This window comes from Moschus berezovskii, chromosome 20 (assembly GCF_049115385.1).
Source record: "Moschus berezovskii isolate FMDL1 chromosome 20, NW_MosBer_1.0, whole genome shotgun sequence".
NCBI lineage: Eukaryota > Metazoa > Chordata > Mammalia > Artiodactyla > Moschidae > Moschus > Moschus berezovskii.
The window spans coordinates 50,185,472-50,202,574 of NC_142479.1; the positions used below are offsets into that span (position 1 = coordinate 50,185,472).

At 38.5% G+C, this 17,103-nt stretch overlaps 1 protein-coding gene across 2 annotated transcripts in view; it reads left to right on the plus strand.

Annotated features, from left to right (window-relative positions):
- SKAP1 (src kinase associated phosphoprotein 1) overlaps window positions 1–17,103 on the plus strand; it is a 322,299-nt gene that overhangs the window by 57,850 nt on the left and 247,346 nt on the right. For both annotated transcript variants that reach the window (XM_055407647.2, XM_055407648.2), the window contains exon 2: window positions 330–435. In XM_055407647.2, the coding sequence (XP_055263622.1) occupies window positions 330–435 (106 nt within the window). The remainder of the gene's footprint in view (window positions 1–329; window positions 436–17,103) is intronic.

Genomic DNA, 17,103 nt, shown 5'->3' on the forward strand with positions numbered 1-17,103 from the left:
ATGGGGTCGCAAAGAGTCGGACACGACTGAGTGACTGAACTGAGCTGAACTGAACTGAACCCAATTGTATAAATTCGTAACATTATCTTGATAGTATATCTAGCACAGTTGCATATTACAAGCGCTAGAAGTGAAATATACATAGCATAAGCTTTACTATTTTAGCTACTATGAAGTATATGCTTCTGTGGCATTACTTACAGTCACCTTATTCTGCAACTTTAAAGTTTTTAGAGAGAAAATTATACTCATTTGTTAATCCTCCAGATGTTCTTCCTTCTCTCTTGGTACTTTTCCTTTTCTGTTGATCAGCTTTCCTTTTCTTTTAGATACTGAGGAGTTCCTGGCTGAAGGTTTGCGGAATGAGAACCTCAGTGCTGGTGCAAAGGACAACAGAGACCATATTCTACGGGGCTTGCAGCAAATTAAAGCTAGGTTTGTATAAACCGGTTCCATTATTCTTCTTAATAAAGTTTAAAGCAATTTATAATCAGCAAAATCTACTTTAATTGTATATAAATTATCAAAGTAAGACACACTTATTATAGTTCTTTATACTTGGTAGAGGCTTTTAAATGTTTACTGAATTACATTGAAGGTAGGCAGGCATATTTAGGGTAGTTTACCACAATGGAAATATTTTGATAATTATGTGTGTTAAAAAAGTTATTCTGCTTTTAGCTTTGGATTGTTATGTTAGTCTTTATTGGACACATTTGCAAAATGGGTGAAAAGCTAAATATTTATGCTTGTCCAAATTACTGAAAGAGAGGATGTTAAGCAGTATGAGATAATTTCCATTATGACTTTTGGTCCTGATTTTATATCCTCATCTCCTTCCCAAATAGAAAACTTAAACTAGACTTACCCAGTTGATTCTGTCTTCCTATTAAAATGTCTTAATTTCAGGCTGATTGGAATATCATGCTCATTAAGTTTTTTTTTTTTTTTTAATTAAAGGCCCTCACCTAGTTTGTGCCTTTTAGAATGTTAGTACCTGACAGATGCATACACTTGCTTGATGGAGGAAGAAATTAAAAATTTCCATTACAGTATATTTCCCAACCACTTCTTGTTTGAAGTGTGGTGACTGAATGAGAGTTGGGGATAAATGAGTACAATCTTAAGTCTTTTTCGACTTGGAGGCAATGTGATTTGAAACGTTTGAACTGTGTACTCCTAGTAAAGGAAGAGCATCAGCAGTGTTATACCTGGGATTTCATTTGTGTGCCAGACAGATCTTATCATCTGCTTTAGAAACCGCATTGAAACTCCTTAGAAGCAAGGAGTTTTATCCTTTCGAAGGGCACGGCCAGAATATATTCCCTCCAGGAATGTGAGAGAACTTCACAAGATGCCCTGCTGGATCTTAATCGATCTTTCCTGCTGGCTAATTAAGCATCACTTTTACTCAGCAACTGGGGACTGTGTAATTATCAGCCTGGGTTGCCCTGAATAATTGAAACAAACAGAATGCAAAAGATGAGAGCTTTTTGCAAAAGTGAGAATATCTGTAATTTTGGGTAGGTTGGAAGAGTGTTTAAAACAAACTTCCCTATACTTTCATTAGTGGATTAAGTTTAGACTTAGTTGTATATCCGAAGGCTCAGTTAGTAACTTAAAGAATTTTTAATTTTTTTAATACAAAGTTGATCTTTGTATTATAGGATTATTATAAGTATGGCATGAGAAACAAAGATGGAATTATTTTAAACTGTATTATAGGGAGTGAAAGTGAAGTCGCTCAGTCATGTCCGACTCTTTGCGACCCCATGGACAGTAGCTTACCAGGCTCTGCCATCCATGGGATTTTCCAGGCAAGAATACAGGAGTGGGCTGCCATTTCCTTCTCCAGGGGATCTTCCCAACCCAGGGATTGAACCCAGGTCTCCTGCATTGCAGACAGACCCTTTACCGTCTGAGCCACCAAGGATAGGGAGAGGGATGCCCAAAATATAATTGTGTATGTGGTGGTGTTAATGGTATAAATCAGTGGTAAGGAATGTAAAAATAACTTTATTGCATCTATGGAGACAAATACACAATGAGTAGGAATTCTCCTTTCCCATTATTTGCATCGCAGCACTTGGAAAGGATTGAATTTCAATCTGAAATTGATAATAAAAAGTGATTTTGTGGTGACTCACTGCTATCTCACTGTTATCACTTACATATTACTTCTTAGTTCTCTTTTTTAAGTGCATATATACACTCATACACACACACCCATGCACACAGACATAGAAGCTGTATTTACTATGAGGTTGAGAGGCTTCCTTGTTCTCAAAGGACTTGCTGTGCGGTTTGTGGGATAGATATTCAGGAAATAATCAGCAGGGGTTTTAGGAAACATCTGCATTGTTGATGGGAGCTTTCTGTTCATTGATTTGTTGTAAGAAAGATGACACTTTATTTAGAATTTCATAATTATCAGATCGGGAGGAAATGAGGAGCCAGAAATTAGATACTGTACAAGAAAATGGAAAAATGAGGCTTTCCTTTGGCAAGCTGTTTGAAATTGTCTTAAATTTACCCATTCAATCATCATCCCATAATGTAACCCTTGTCTTACTGAATCTTCTTTTTCAGCCACGTTGCGTGTATGGCCCCATGTGTGGCTGGTTGATGTTATGTACTTATATGTATTGGTACCAGTTGCTTTGGGAGCACTGAAAGCTTGTACAATGCCAATCACATTTACTTTTTTTTGCATGGAAGTTGTATCTCTCCCAGAGGCTGAGTATGAAACGAAATTTGGAAATCATCAAACTTGAGAACTAAATGTATATGGAAAATGGCCAAATAACATCAAAAGAATTAATGGAAGCCACTTTAAAAGTTTTATCTTGAGTCATATTAAAGCAATAAAACTTTAGTGGTTTGGTAAATTTGTGGGGGAGGTAGGAATCTGTCTAAAACTACTAACTTGGCACATTAGGGCCCAAGGTGGGTAAGAAATCTCTAGCAGGATAATCTGGAAAAGACACTAGATAAATATAAATGCCATATATACATATACTCCCCCACCACCAAAACTTTCCATTCTATCTTTGTTGTGTCCTTGCTTTAATTCCTTTAATTATTTCCTCAACACTGTGCTGCTTGAGAATAGAGTGGAGTGACAGGAAAATACTGATTCCTGGTAAACCCTAGGGGCTTGGCCGTAATTTTTATGGTGACTCAGAATTCAGTGCTGTTTGCCATGACTGTGGACTTGCTGTAAATTAAAGCATCTGACTTCATCACAGCTGTTATGTGCTGTTTGCCACCTTTCTATTGCCTAGAGTGACTGACCCCAGAAAATGATAGTTGTATTGAGTCATGGATGTCCTCCAAGTGCTCATCTGTTTTTCAGTACAAGTAGCTTTTCTGTCTTCCCAGACTGAAAATCATATCTGTATTTCTGTCTTCATAGGGTTTTTTTGGCTTAAGAGTATTACCAATGAAGAATAATGTTTTCCATATAAGACTATAAAAAACGAATGGCACTTTACGTAATTCCAAGGAAATGAAGGCCTGTTGTGGTATTTGATGTCCTGAGCTGTGATGTTCATGGCTCTTCTTCAAACTGCCTCCTCATTTAAACCTTCTCCCTAAAACTAACAGCTTTCACATTCTGAGTCCAAGTTTTCACCAAGCTCTTTAGAGAATGATTAGGATGAAAGCCAGGCAGAGACTCCTCCTGTTTTATTGCGGTGGTCACTGCAGGACCAGCGCCAGCTGTGAGACACCTGGAATGAAACATACTTTGTCTATACTCAGACATTTGATGGCATTCTTACGCATTTGCAGAAACAGTTGAGCATTTCTTAAGTTTGATTCAGGGGAGGCCATCTGACAGCAAGAATGCATTGAGAATGGGGGAAAGGGTGAAGAAAATAGAAGATTTTTATTCCTGAGGTAGGGATAAATTCTCCATGGCTCATTTTGGAACAGCTAGTCATTTATGCTCACTGTTGGAAATGAAGTCTAGAGCCAATGGAAACAAACTTGGAGTATTGCTTTCTTTTGTGAAACTGAAAGGAGTTCCAAAAAGAGGCAGGTAGATTAATAGCATATTGAAATGGAAAGAAATAAAAAGAAATAACTTTATGTAACAGGATTGTGGCACAAACCCCACAAAACCAGTGCTTTTAAAGTACAGACTGAAAGAATATCTTGAACATGTCTCATTGTGGGTGGTTAGCATATAGCTCCGGAGAGTGCAATGGCACCCCACTCCAGTACTCTTGCCTGGAAAATCTCATGGATGGAGGAGCCTGGTGGGCTACCATCCATGGGGTCACTAAGAGTTGGACACAACTGAGCGACTTCACTTTCACGCATTGGAGAAGGAAATGGCAACCCACTCCAGTGTTCTTGCCTGGAGAATCCCAGGGACGGGGGAGCCTGGTGAGCTGCCATCTATGGGGTCGCACAGAATCGGACACGACTGAAGTGACTTAGCAGCAGCAGCAGCATATAGCTTTGCATGAAACATGATATGGTAGTACAAACATCACAAAAATAATTCCAGTTCTCTTTGGGAACTTCAAGTTTTTCTTGTCAGCTTACCATAGATTTAACTTTAAAACAGAATTTAGTTTAACAATATATTGTTCTTGTGTCTTTGTATCATAGGAGGAAAGACAAGGAGTTAGTCCAGTGTAACTCTTGAGAGCAAGATTTTCCAAGTGATATGCTGTCAATAGTATCACCATTAATTACATGGAAAATGTTACTTTTCCTAAGTGCTGGTTATTGAGCTTAAAATTCCCAAACAAAAAACATTCAGATGAAGTGTACTTATCAAGAGAAGAAATGTGAAATGTGTTGTTGATACATTTGTGTTACAAGTTTAGACATTTGTTCATATCTTCTCTTTCTGTTCACTTTGCTACTTTCACTGGAGTTTCAGTGCCAATGCAGAAATATAAAAGGTAGTAGGTTCTAGTGCAATCTATCTAAGTTTAAAGAGCTCTGAAAAGGCTTCAAACTCATAGCAATAATTTGACCACATCTTGAAGTTTAAAAATTCATTTCTTCCTTTTCCAGTCCTATCTCTGCTCCTCACCCTTAACCAAGAAAGCAAACAAAAACTCATCAACTTCACAGCTCTCAAGTTATCAATTATATGCTAAATCCCTGAACTAGATTTCTGTTATTTACGAGTGTATGTTGAGATTTCACAATTGTGTTAAAGAGTTTTGGAGATATACTTACTGGGAGTAGTAAAGGGTTATTTTTGTTGCTCTTTTAGTCTGAAATGGTCTACAGGTGAAACTGATATAATATTACTTGCTGTTGGTCTCTTGGCTTAACCTGGAAAGGAAGATCATTTTATTATATGTTCTTTCATAGCAAGTTTCCTCTACTTTCAAAGCAACCTTGAAGTGTATGACTCCTTTTTAATTTTATGATGATTATTATCTTGTTTATTCTTTCACTTGAGTAGGTGTCTTAGATTTGGTACCAGCTATAAGATTAAATTGATCCATTTTTGTTTTCTTTTACACTGGGCTATTTTGGTGGTATTAGTAGATAGAAGCCTCTCCCTTTGGTCATCCCATAAAATAAATATTTTATATGAGTAATTTTGATGTACAGTAACTTTTTAGTAAGTGGGTTTTTTTTTAAATCTTGTTTTTTTCAAACATTTTTATTAAACATTCCCAGTACTGAGCTCATTAAACAGAATAACATGTTCTATCAAGAGTGAAAGGACTTTTGAAATGAAACCTGGGAAGTAGGTAGATAACTGAGCTTTCTCCCTTCAGGTTGGACTGACCCATTAGAATAAGCTGAGCACTACTATTTAGTCCTATAGTTAGGTCTCTGAATTTGCTTTACTTCTGATAGAATTATAGCCATCATTATTACTTGGGCACATTCCTATTATCTACTTGAAATGGATTTGTCTTGGAAGATCTCAGAAAATCCTCAGTATCAAATTTTTAATACTAGAAGCTTTTCTATTTGTCTATAAATGGGGGTTCTTAATTCATACATTGTGTGAAAAGATCATTTATATGAAATTACTGTCTTCATTTTACCAATATTTACTTTGGCCTTGATTTTAAATCTCACTTGATCTGGATCTAGTCTTTTGTCCCAATGTGTGCTATTTTTTTTGCTTATAGAAAGCCAGTGGGGGAAAAACTGCCTCTCTGTATTCATCTATTTGTGGGTCTCCAGAAACTTGTGGCATGAGGCCCTCCTGGCTGTTGTTATCTCTAATTTGCTGGTTTTCTCTTATTTCTGATATAGACCCATCCTATATCCACTTCCTGTGTTACACTGAAATTAGAGCAAAGGAGAGAGAAATGCAAGAGCACTGGGTCAGCTCTCAGAATTCAGAGTCTTTGTTCTGATGTTTTTTCTATAACATTGTCTGATTCAATTGAAGATTTGCCCCATGATCTTGTGTTTTCTTTTTCAGTTGCCTCCCCCAAAATGTTATTTGGGATTGTTTCTTCAAATGTTATAAAAATGCAAACATTACCAACCAAACCTTAAAACCTCAAAAATTTTATTTATTTTATGGTATTACTATGATTTTTCTTTTTTTTTAATTTGCAAAATGATGCAGGAAATTTCATTTTTCCTTGGGATTTCATTTTATTTCATAATTCTGTTGAAAATGAGTTGGGCCTAAAGTGGGGTTTTATAATCACAACATGTGAATCATTTCTTCTTTGGAAGCCGGATCTTCTCTCCAACTGTAGCCTCATCTAGTCTCCCTGAAGTGCAGCACTAGCAGGGTTGATAATGCAATGTGGTCCTTCTTATCACACCCAGCAAAGGGCTCAGAAACGACAGGAGAAAAAATCAATCCCACAGGAACTTCTCAAGTGCTACATATCCATATTTAACCCCCATGTATTTAAAATGGAAATGAGATATCTCAGGGTTTTCGTTTTTGATTTACACAAGATGTCACCGCCTCCTTGGCAATGGGAATATTTTGCAGACCAACTGCTGACCTGTTTAGAGAGATCTCAGCCTGTCGCCTCAGGTTCAATATAGTTTCTTCATAATTCTTTCGAAACTCTCAGCAGTGCTTTGCAGCAGCTTTGATTCTTCAGGCTTCAAAGAATGCCCCTTCCAGGCCAATCTTCTAAAAGAAAAAAAAAGAAAAATCAGTGTAGGGGAATAAACAGCTCATAAAGGAAAGGGCAGCTATCCCTATGGCAATTCTTACTCTACTTAATAAGGAGTTTATAAGCCAGCTACGGCTTCACGAAGCCAAGAAAATTCCAGTTTGATGCTAGTGCCTTGTTAGGAAATTCCCACTTGGAGTTACTCAGTCTTCAATAATCAAGTTGTTTTATCATAGATATACAGTGACACTTACGCGTTATGATTAAATGCTCACCCTCAAGCTCCCTCTTGAGTTTGTGAGCCTTGTTGAGTTATTATAATTTATAGAAAACCTTATGCCCACATAATCTCCAATTAGCTATTTCTCAGTTATATTAAGGGAGTGTCTCTCTTTTCTGGATTCTGCCATAACGACAGTGTTCATTTTACGATTTGATAATCAAGACCTCCTGTCATGTCTACCAAGAATCTTTGTTTTTTTGTTGATGATAAAACTGAGATATGTGACATTACTCAAAATAAGAGAATTAATAAAAGATTAGGATTTAGAATGTAGGATTTCTAATTGGTTGCATAGTTTACTTAAGCAAGCCATTATTTTAAAAAAGAATTGGCATCTTTCAAAAGCTTATTGGTTTAAAGGAACTGTAAATAAATATTGAAGTTTAGTTAATTATATATGCATCTAGAGTCTAGCAACATCTGCAGTTTATTTTGGAATGCATCAAAAACAAGATGGATGGATGAATGGATAAGTGACAAAGCAGATATAACAAAATGTGAATCATAGCATCTAGATTATGAGTATACACATATATGGGTGTTCATTTACCTTTTATGCATATCTGAAACATTTCATAATATGATGTTACAAAAAACATTTGTTTCACTTTGCAGTTCAGAAACCATAGACTTCATTCATACTGTGGTTTCAGAAAACCATAGACTTCCTCAAGTTGGAAATATAATAAGACCAACCTAGATAGCGTATTCGGAGAAGGCAATGGCAAGCCACTCCAGTACTCTTGCCTAGAAAATCCCATGGATGGAGGAGCCTGGTAGGCTGCAGTCCGTGGGGTCGCTAAGGGTCAGACACGACTGAGCGACTTCACTTTCACTTTTCACTTTCACACACTGGAGAAGGAAATGGCAACCCACTCCAGTGTTCTTGCCTGTAGAATCCCAGGGACAGGGGAGCCTGGTGGGCTTCCATCTATGGGGTCACACAAAGTTGGACACAACTGAAGTGACTTAGCAGCAGCAGCAGCAGATAGCATATTAAAAAGCAGAGACATTACTTTGCCTACAAAGGTCTGTCTAGTCAAGGCTGTGGTTTTTCCAGTGGTCATGTACGGATGTGAGAGTTGGACTGTGAAGAAAGCTGATCGCCGAAGAACTGATGCTTTTGAACTGTGGTGTTGGAGAAGACTCTTGAGAGTTCTGGACTGCAAGGAGATCCAACCAGTCCATTCTAAAGGAGATCAGTCCTGGGTGTTCATTGGAAGGACTGATGCTAAAGCTGAAACTCCAATACTTTGGCCACTTCATGCAAAGAGTTGACTTACTGGAAAAGACTCTGGTGCTGGGAGGGATTGGGGGCAGGAGGAGAAGGGGACGACAGAGAATGAGATGGCTGGATGGCATCACCGACTCGATGGACATGAGTTTGAGTGAACTCCGGGAGTTGGTGATGGACAGGGAGGCCTGGCGTGCTGTGATCCATGGGGTCGCAAAGAGTCGGACATACTCAGTGGCTGAACTGAACTGAACTGTGATATTTTTAGGATGATAATTTTCTAAGAATAACCTTATTATTTCTGGACCATAATAGTCTAAGGGATAATCCTCCAGTTTGTTATTTCTGATATAACTAACTTTAAGTATCTAACTTTTATACTTCTTTAAGACTTCCAGGCTAGCAATTATTGAGAGCTCAAATTCAATTCAAGCATTCTGCCCAGGAGATCCTGAAATTTTGATCTTTTTTAAGGAAAAGCAATTTCTGACTTTTCTCATAAATTTGATAAAAGGAAAGCTAATATGAGATTGGTAGTCCAGTAGGAAATGGAACTCAATTTTACATTTTTTAAATCACTTTATGGTATTAAAAATGACAGAGGTTAGAAACAAAGCTGTTATTCTTTTATTGAACTAGAATTGAAAGTGGCAGAAAATCATTTTGGCCCCGGTGCAGTAAATGTTATCACTAAAACATGTTCAGGGGATATCAGGATAGTCTCTCAAGCACCAGAGACAAAAGTTCACAGAACAAGAACTGATTTTTCTGTCCTTATCTTGAAATTATGAGATATACAGGAGATGAAAGTATCTTAGCTCTAATAGGACAGGCAATGGAGTATGTGTTAGAAATGATAATGTCTCTATTCTGGAGAGAGGTGAAATGGAGAGAATGTGGTGGGATGGGTGTCTCAGCAGTGACAGGCACAATGGAGGGAGTTCACAGGGACACGAGGGTCAGCAGCTGAGCCAGCCCCAAAGATGAGGAATCCAGAACCAGAGAAAATTATACTTGTGCAAAATTATACTGTGAACTGACAATGAAGATGGTAAGAAAGCAAGCAATACTATTTGTTAAAAGTACTGTTTGAAGATTTTGTTTGAAAGAGAGATTAAACTGGAGCTGTCAGCAGCTACTTGATTTTGAGAATCCAGTAGAAGAGAAATTTTAAGTCCATTTGGGAAAAACCAATCATTTTTGAGTATGCAGTGTGATTATTCTTTAGAATTTTGTGTAAATGGAGCAAGTTGGTAGGCATATGTTTTCTGATCCTATAATGATTAAAATTCACAATAAGTAAGACTCTTGTGAAATTGAGTTTTCAGGTTCCAGCCAGTGTTCTATGCTGCCATATGGCATAACTAGAATTAATTGCTGCTCCCAGTCTGTTTATTCTTTTACTGAATATCTCGGTGCCCTGTTTGAAATAGTAGGGATTCCACAAAAGTATGTAATCACATGAGATAGATGGTTGACATGTTCACGACAGCGGCCTGTGTAGCTAATCGTTGCTTTTGTAGCTAATAGAAGAGCAAGCTTTTTGTAAGTTTTTCTACTCTAATCTCTCTTTTTATTAGAAAGAACAGATTGAGTAAGAGAGTTAGCAAGGAAAAGAGGGAAAATTTGGGACCTTATCAGTTCAGTTCAGTCGCTCAGTCGTGTCCGACTCTCCGCCACCCCATGAATCACAGCACGCCAGGCCTCCCTGTCCATCACCAACTCCCGGAGTACACTCAAACTCATGTCCACAGAGTCGGTGATGCCATCCAGCCATCTCATTCTCCGTCGTCCCCTTCTCCTCCCACCCCCAACCTTTCCCAGCATCAGAGTCTTTTCCAGTGAGTCAACTCGTCGCATGAGGTGGCCAAAGTATTGCAGTTTCAGTTTTAGCATCAGTCCCTCCAATGAACATCCAGGATTGATCTCCTCTAGAATGGACTGGTTGGATCTCCTTGCAGTATAAGGGACTCTCAAGAGTCTTCTCCAACACCACAGTTCAAAAGCATCGATTCTTTGGCGATCAGCCTTCTTCACAGTCCAACTCTCACATCCATACATGACCACGGGAAAAACCATTGCCTTGACTAGACGGACCTTGGTTGGCAAAGTAATGTCTCTGCTTTTCAATATACTATCCAGGTTGGTCATAACTTTCCTTCCAAGGAGCAAGCGTCTTTTAATTTCATGGCTGCAATCAGCATCTGCAGTGATTTTGGAGCCCAAAAAAACAAAGTCTGACACTGTTTCCACTGTTTTTCCATCTATTTCCCATGAAGTGATGGGACCAGATGCCATGATCTTTGTTTTCTGAATGTTGAGCTTCAAGCCAACCTTTTCACTCTCCTCTTTCACTTTCATCAAGAGGCTTTTGAGTTCCTCTTCACTTTCTGCCATAAGGGTAGTGTCATCTGCATATCTGAGGTTATTGATATTTCTCCCGGCAATCTTGATTCCAGCTTGTGCTTCTTCCAGCCCAGCGTTTCTCATGATGTACTCCGCATATAAGTTAAATAAGCAAGGTGACAATATACAACCTTGACGTACACCTTTTCCTATTTGGAACCAGTCTGATGTTCCATGTCCAGTTCTAACTGTTGCTTCCTGACCTGCATACAGGTTTCTCAAGAGGCAGGTCAGGTGGTCTGGGATTCCCATCTCTTTCAGAATGTTCCACAGTTTATTGTGATCGACACAGTCAAAGGCTTTGGCATAGTCAATGAAGCAGAAATAGATGTTTTTCTGAAACTCTCTTGCTTTCTCCATGATCCAGCGGATTTTGGCAGTTTGATCTCTGGTGCCTCTGCCTTTTCTAAAACCTGCTTGAACATCTGGGAGTTCACGGTTTACATATTGCTGAAGCCTGGCTTGGAGAATTTTGAGCATGACTTTGCTAGCGTGTGAGATGAGTGCAATTGTGCGGTAGTTTGAGCATTCTTTGGCATTGCCTTTCTTTGGGATTGGAATGAAGACTGACCTCTTCCAGTCCTGTGGCCACTGCTGAGTTTTCCAAATCTGCTGGCATATTGAGTGCAGCACTTTCTAGGTCAGTGTAAATAGAAAAGGTAAAGTAAGAAATCCTTTTTGCTAGAGTCCTAGCTTCTTGATGCTCAAGAGTGACTCATGGACCAGCAACATCAACATCACCTGGAAAGTTGTTAAAAATGCAGAATCTCAGGCTCCATTGAATCAGACCTACTGAATCAGAACCTGCATGTTGATAAAATCCCAAGGTTATTTGTATGCACATAAACATTTGAAAGTACTCTTGCCTGGAAAATCCCATGGATAGAGGAGCCTAGTAGGCTGCAGTCCATGGGGTTGCGAAGGTCGGACACGACTGAGTGCCTTCACTTTCATTTTTCACTTGCATGCACTGGAGAAGGAAATGGCAACCCACTCCAGTGTTCTTGCCTGGAGAATCCCAGGGATGGCGGAGCCTGGTGGGCTGCCGTCTATGGGGTCGCACAGAGTCGGACACGACTGAAGCGACTTGGCAGCAGCAGCAGCAAACATTTGAGAATCACTGCTCTACCACATACTTTTAAGTTCATTTTAAATTCAGTTTCTTAGAACCCGGAAGACATACTTATGGACATTATAAACTTCGTAATCACATGGATGTTCATCTTTTAAAAAACGATCTGTCACAGTACTGGCATATGATGTGAGCTCAATAATGTGAGTTGAATGAGGGGGAAACTGTTATAAATGTGTTATCTGGTCCTTGGCTAAACATTAGAACAAGAGATCCTCTATATTTTGAAACTTACTATTCAGTAGCCAGCCCCACATATTCTTGTCCAAAGAATGAACACATTCTTTTTATTGAGCATAAGGAGTTACAGAGCCATTTGTAAAGATGGCATCCATCTCTTTAAACGTCTCCTGTGATGACATTTCTCTAATATTCTGTGGCATAAGGTTACAGGGCTGCTGCCCATGTGTTGGAGTTCTGTTGGAGTGTGGATGCCAGTTAGTCCAGACATGATCCATCATAAGCCTTCTGCCTTTGGTTATCATCTTTCCTATAAAGCTTTGCACTTCCTTGTTTTCACCATCTTTCATCTTTCTTGAGGACTTCTTTTCTAATCCTTCCCCCTGGGTTTCCTGGAATCCATGTTCTAGTATAATCAAACTCCACGATGTCCTCAACCTCTTTTCTCCATCCCTGCCCAAGTAAAACGACTCTTCTTCAGAATACTGTTTTGCTTGCAGCTATCTTAAATAGAACTTGCTCATTTTCCACAAGTGCTGTTGACATCCTTCATGCTCCTTGCTTGTCATTTCTAGATTTTTACTATTCATTCTTTTGCCAGACCTCTTCCCTTTTGAGATTTGCCTACATGGTTTTACAATTCTCTGTCATCGTTTGAGTTCAGAGTCTCCCCTCATGCTATTCAAGGACTGAGGCTATGACTCATAGTTGTCATCTTCACTCTGCTATAACCACTGCCCTCCAGAGACCTTCTCTCTCAAATTTAGCTTTTCCCTCCTGATTATATCTCTCCATTCATCTTATAAATATGCTTAAATCCCTCCTAATATTAAGAAAAACATTACATCTTACACAGTGATTCCCTCTCTGGCTACTGTCCTGTATCTCTCTCTCTCTTTTTTTAATAGACACACTTCTTGAAATAGAAGCCTAGGCTAGCCATTTCTGGCTTCTTCTTTGGCCACTCTTCAGTCCCCTATAATTTAGTCTCTGCTCCTATCAAGTTATTCTTGCCACATAACAATGACTTGCTGATTGCATCATCCAGGTGACACTGTTCAATCCTTGTCTTATTTGGTGTATCTGCAACATGTGACGATATTAATAGCTTCCTTTTCCTCAAAAAGTAAAAACAAACAAGCAAATAAAACAGCAAAAAAAAGTAAAAACTCTCTCCCTCTGTTGGTCCCCATGATAATAGTCTCTCCTGGTTTTCCTTCTTCTTGACCCCCTAGGCAGAATCCTGGAAGTCACTCCTGACTCCTCTCTCTTTACTCCCCAAACCATCAACAAGCCTATTGATTCTTCATCCTAAATCTGTCTTCTCCCTTCTATTCTCTTTCTCACTGGCTAAATTTTAGCTCTTATGAAGTTTTACTCAGAGCTTTGTACAATTCTCTTTTCTGATTCTCTGCTTCAGGCTTCTCCCTGTTCCAGTTTATTCTGTTCCTCCATTCTGTTGAAAGGGGAGATATAAAAAAGAAGATAATTTAATCATTTGTGCTATAGAAGAAGATATATTGATACGGAATGATAAGATATACTATACATGAAGAAATGGTTTAATTGTTTTTTTTTTTTTTTTCAGAGACATGTCTGAAAATACACACCAAAATGTTAATGATAGTAATTTCTGGAATGTAGAGTTTGAATGATTTTTAATTTCTCCTTTTTATCTATTTGTATTTTCTAAATCTCTACAGTAAATGTGTAAATCTTAAATCACTGATATCAGAGCCTTTCCTGTTTTACAAAGAGGCAGGGAACAAAAAGAGGCAGGGATTTAAAAACCAAAGAGTATTTATTTCCAGGTGAGAAAGGAGTTGGCATTGCAGGGAAAAGAGATGTGGATAGAGGAAATTGGGCTTTAATTGTAGTTGGGTCACTTCTATTTAAATAAATAGATTGTATTTGGAAGTTTTTATTTTAACTCTGTAACTAAGTATGCATGCGCACATACACACAAAAGTAAGATTATTTTTGAGCCATATGAAATACAGCAGTCCTTTTAGTAATTTATGATGACTTTTCTAAAATAAATTTTTTCTTTTTTAATAAAGGAAGTTCATTCTCAAGGTCTTCATTAGATGATGTATCTAATTGTTGACTAGGAACAACTTCCATTTCTTAGATTTTATCTTTTTGAGCTGCACTGAACTGACACAGGATGAATCCCTCATTAGAAAAGGATTATCTACACTCTGTGTGGCTATTTAGTGAAACATTTGTATTTGTGAGACTAGCTTTCCAAAGTGATGGTGCTTGAGTAAACCACTCACTTCCTCCTTCTCAAAACATCAGTCACCGTGATTGATTTTCATGTTGGTCGTGGAGAGAAATGGAATTAACTAAAAGCAAGGGTGAGGATTACAAGCCGGAAGCAGTTAATTTACTTAACAAATATGTATTAGCTATTTGTTTACTCTTTGTTGGGCACAATGCCGGGTGATCAAAACAGTGTCAGAGAAGATATATCCCTGTTTCTCAAGAAGTTCTTGGGCCAGTAAGCGGCCAGACTCATGAACAGAGCTAGCACAGAGCCCACCATGCATGGGTATCTTCTCTAGAGAGTCTGAAGTGTTTGGTTTCAGTTTGTTACATACCTGGATTTTTACTATTTAGAGATTCGTTTAGGCGCATAGTCCTCTTTTACAAATATAAATTCACCTGGAGGGATAAGGGCTCTGATATAAGTGATTTAAGATTTACACATTCACTGTAGAGATTTAGAAAATACAAATAGATAAAAAGGAGAAATTAAAAATCATTCAAACTCTACATGCCAGAGTACTTTGATGTGCACTAGCCCTATTGAATGGTTTTCGTCTAACTTTTGGTTAAGATGATTGTGCTGAGGAAATTCAATAAGTTTGTTGAACCTCTGTTATGGGAAACACACAGTGCTAGGTACACTGAGGGTTATAAAGTTAACAGAGGATCCTTTTCTTCAGAAAGAATGAGGGCTTTAGAAACTCTTGCCTCTGCAACTGAAGAGTTACAGTCACAGCTAACATTCATTACACAGTTACCATGTGCCAGGCCCAGTGTTGGAGAACTTTACACACATTTTCTCATTTATCCCTCACAACAGGTGTGAGGTGAATACTGTACTAATCCCCAGTTAGCAGTTGAGAATATTGAGGTTCAGAGAATTTGCTCAAGGTTATACAGCTGTTAGGGTTTGGAATTGGGATTTGAACCAAGGCGGGATGATTGTTTGGCCAGCACTCTTACTGAGGCTTGATTTCTTCATAAGTGAATAAGGCTACTTCATTCATGCAACAAATATTTATTGAGCATCTACTATCTGCAAAGCATTTTTGTGGTGATTATATGACAGTTTCCAGTCCTCCTGTAACTTGTTTTTGAACCAGATAAACTGAATAATTATACAATACACCCACCTTGTAGGATTGTTGTTATGCATATAAAAGTGCTTAATACAAGGCATGTTACATTGTAGATACCCAATAGATAGTCCCAAGAAATTTACAACCTAATGAGAAAGATAAAAAAAGATACAGAAATAAGAAATCTTCATGGATGAGATGTCATCATGGCTTGGTCTTTGGTTTGAAAGGGATAGATTTTTGGTCAGATGTATTGCACACAAAAATAGCATGTACAAAGAAACAGAGGAGATAAAAGTTTAGCCATGGTTGGGAACCAAAGGATAATTCTGTTGATTAGGTATAAGGAAGTAATGAGATACATAGCTGAAAAGATAAGATAGAATCAAATCCTGGAAATGGGAATTTTTACTGGATTTGTGGAGAAGAGGTACATGACTGAAGAGAATAAAGCATGGGACAGGGATGGGTAAGCTGATGCTTTAGTAGGGAATTATGGATATCATATGAGTCCTTGGTTCCTGGGCTGAGGCCTCTGGGAGGCAGAGGATGGTTGCAAAGGGAGAGAAGAGGGATAAGACTCTCAAAGTTTGCCTATGTTTATTCTGTATCAGTTCAGTTCAGTCGCTCAGTCGTGTCCGACTCTCCGCGACCCCATGAATCACAGCACGCCAGGCCTCCCTGTCCATCACCAACTCCCGAAGTTCACTCAAACTCATGTCCACAGAGTCGGTGATGCCATCCAGCCATCTCATTCTCCGTCGTCCCCTTCTCCTCCCGCCCCCAACCTTTCCCAGCATCAGAGTCTTTTCCAGTGAGTCAACTCGTCGCATGAGGTGGCCAAAGTATTGCAGTTTCAGCTTTAGCATCAGTCCCTCCAATGAACATCCAGGATTGATCTCCTCTAGAATGGACTGGTTGGATCTCCTTGCAGTATAAGGGACTCTCAAGAGTCTTCTCCAACACCACAGTTCAAAAGCATCGATTCTTCGGCGGTCAGCCTTCTTCACAGTCCAACTCTCACATCCATACATGACCACGGGAAAAACCATTGCCCAGAAAAGGAAGACAGATGTTTCTTTCTTCCCAGTATCTCTTGCTTTGAGCTCATATTTATATCCTTGATTCCATAGCTGCCTTTGGTTTATTATGAGCTTCACAAGCTTTTATGGATAACCAGATAATATAACCACTTTTCAGAACTTTATGTCAGTGGGAAAATACATTCTAAATGGCAAACATTGTGCTTCAACTTTTGAAATGTGGTTGGTTGGCAAATTAAAGATTGTATTTACTATATTTCAGATTTGTAAGCAAGATTTAATTTTTTTTAAAGTAGATGCAGAAAATTTAACACTATCTATTACTTTGTTTCATTAGGAAAATGCATTTCCAGATCCAAACAATGGAAATGAATTTTGGAATACAGTCTATACTTG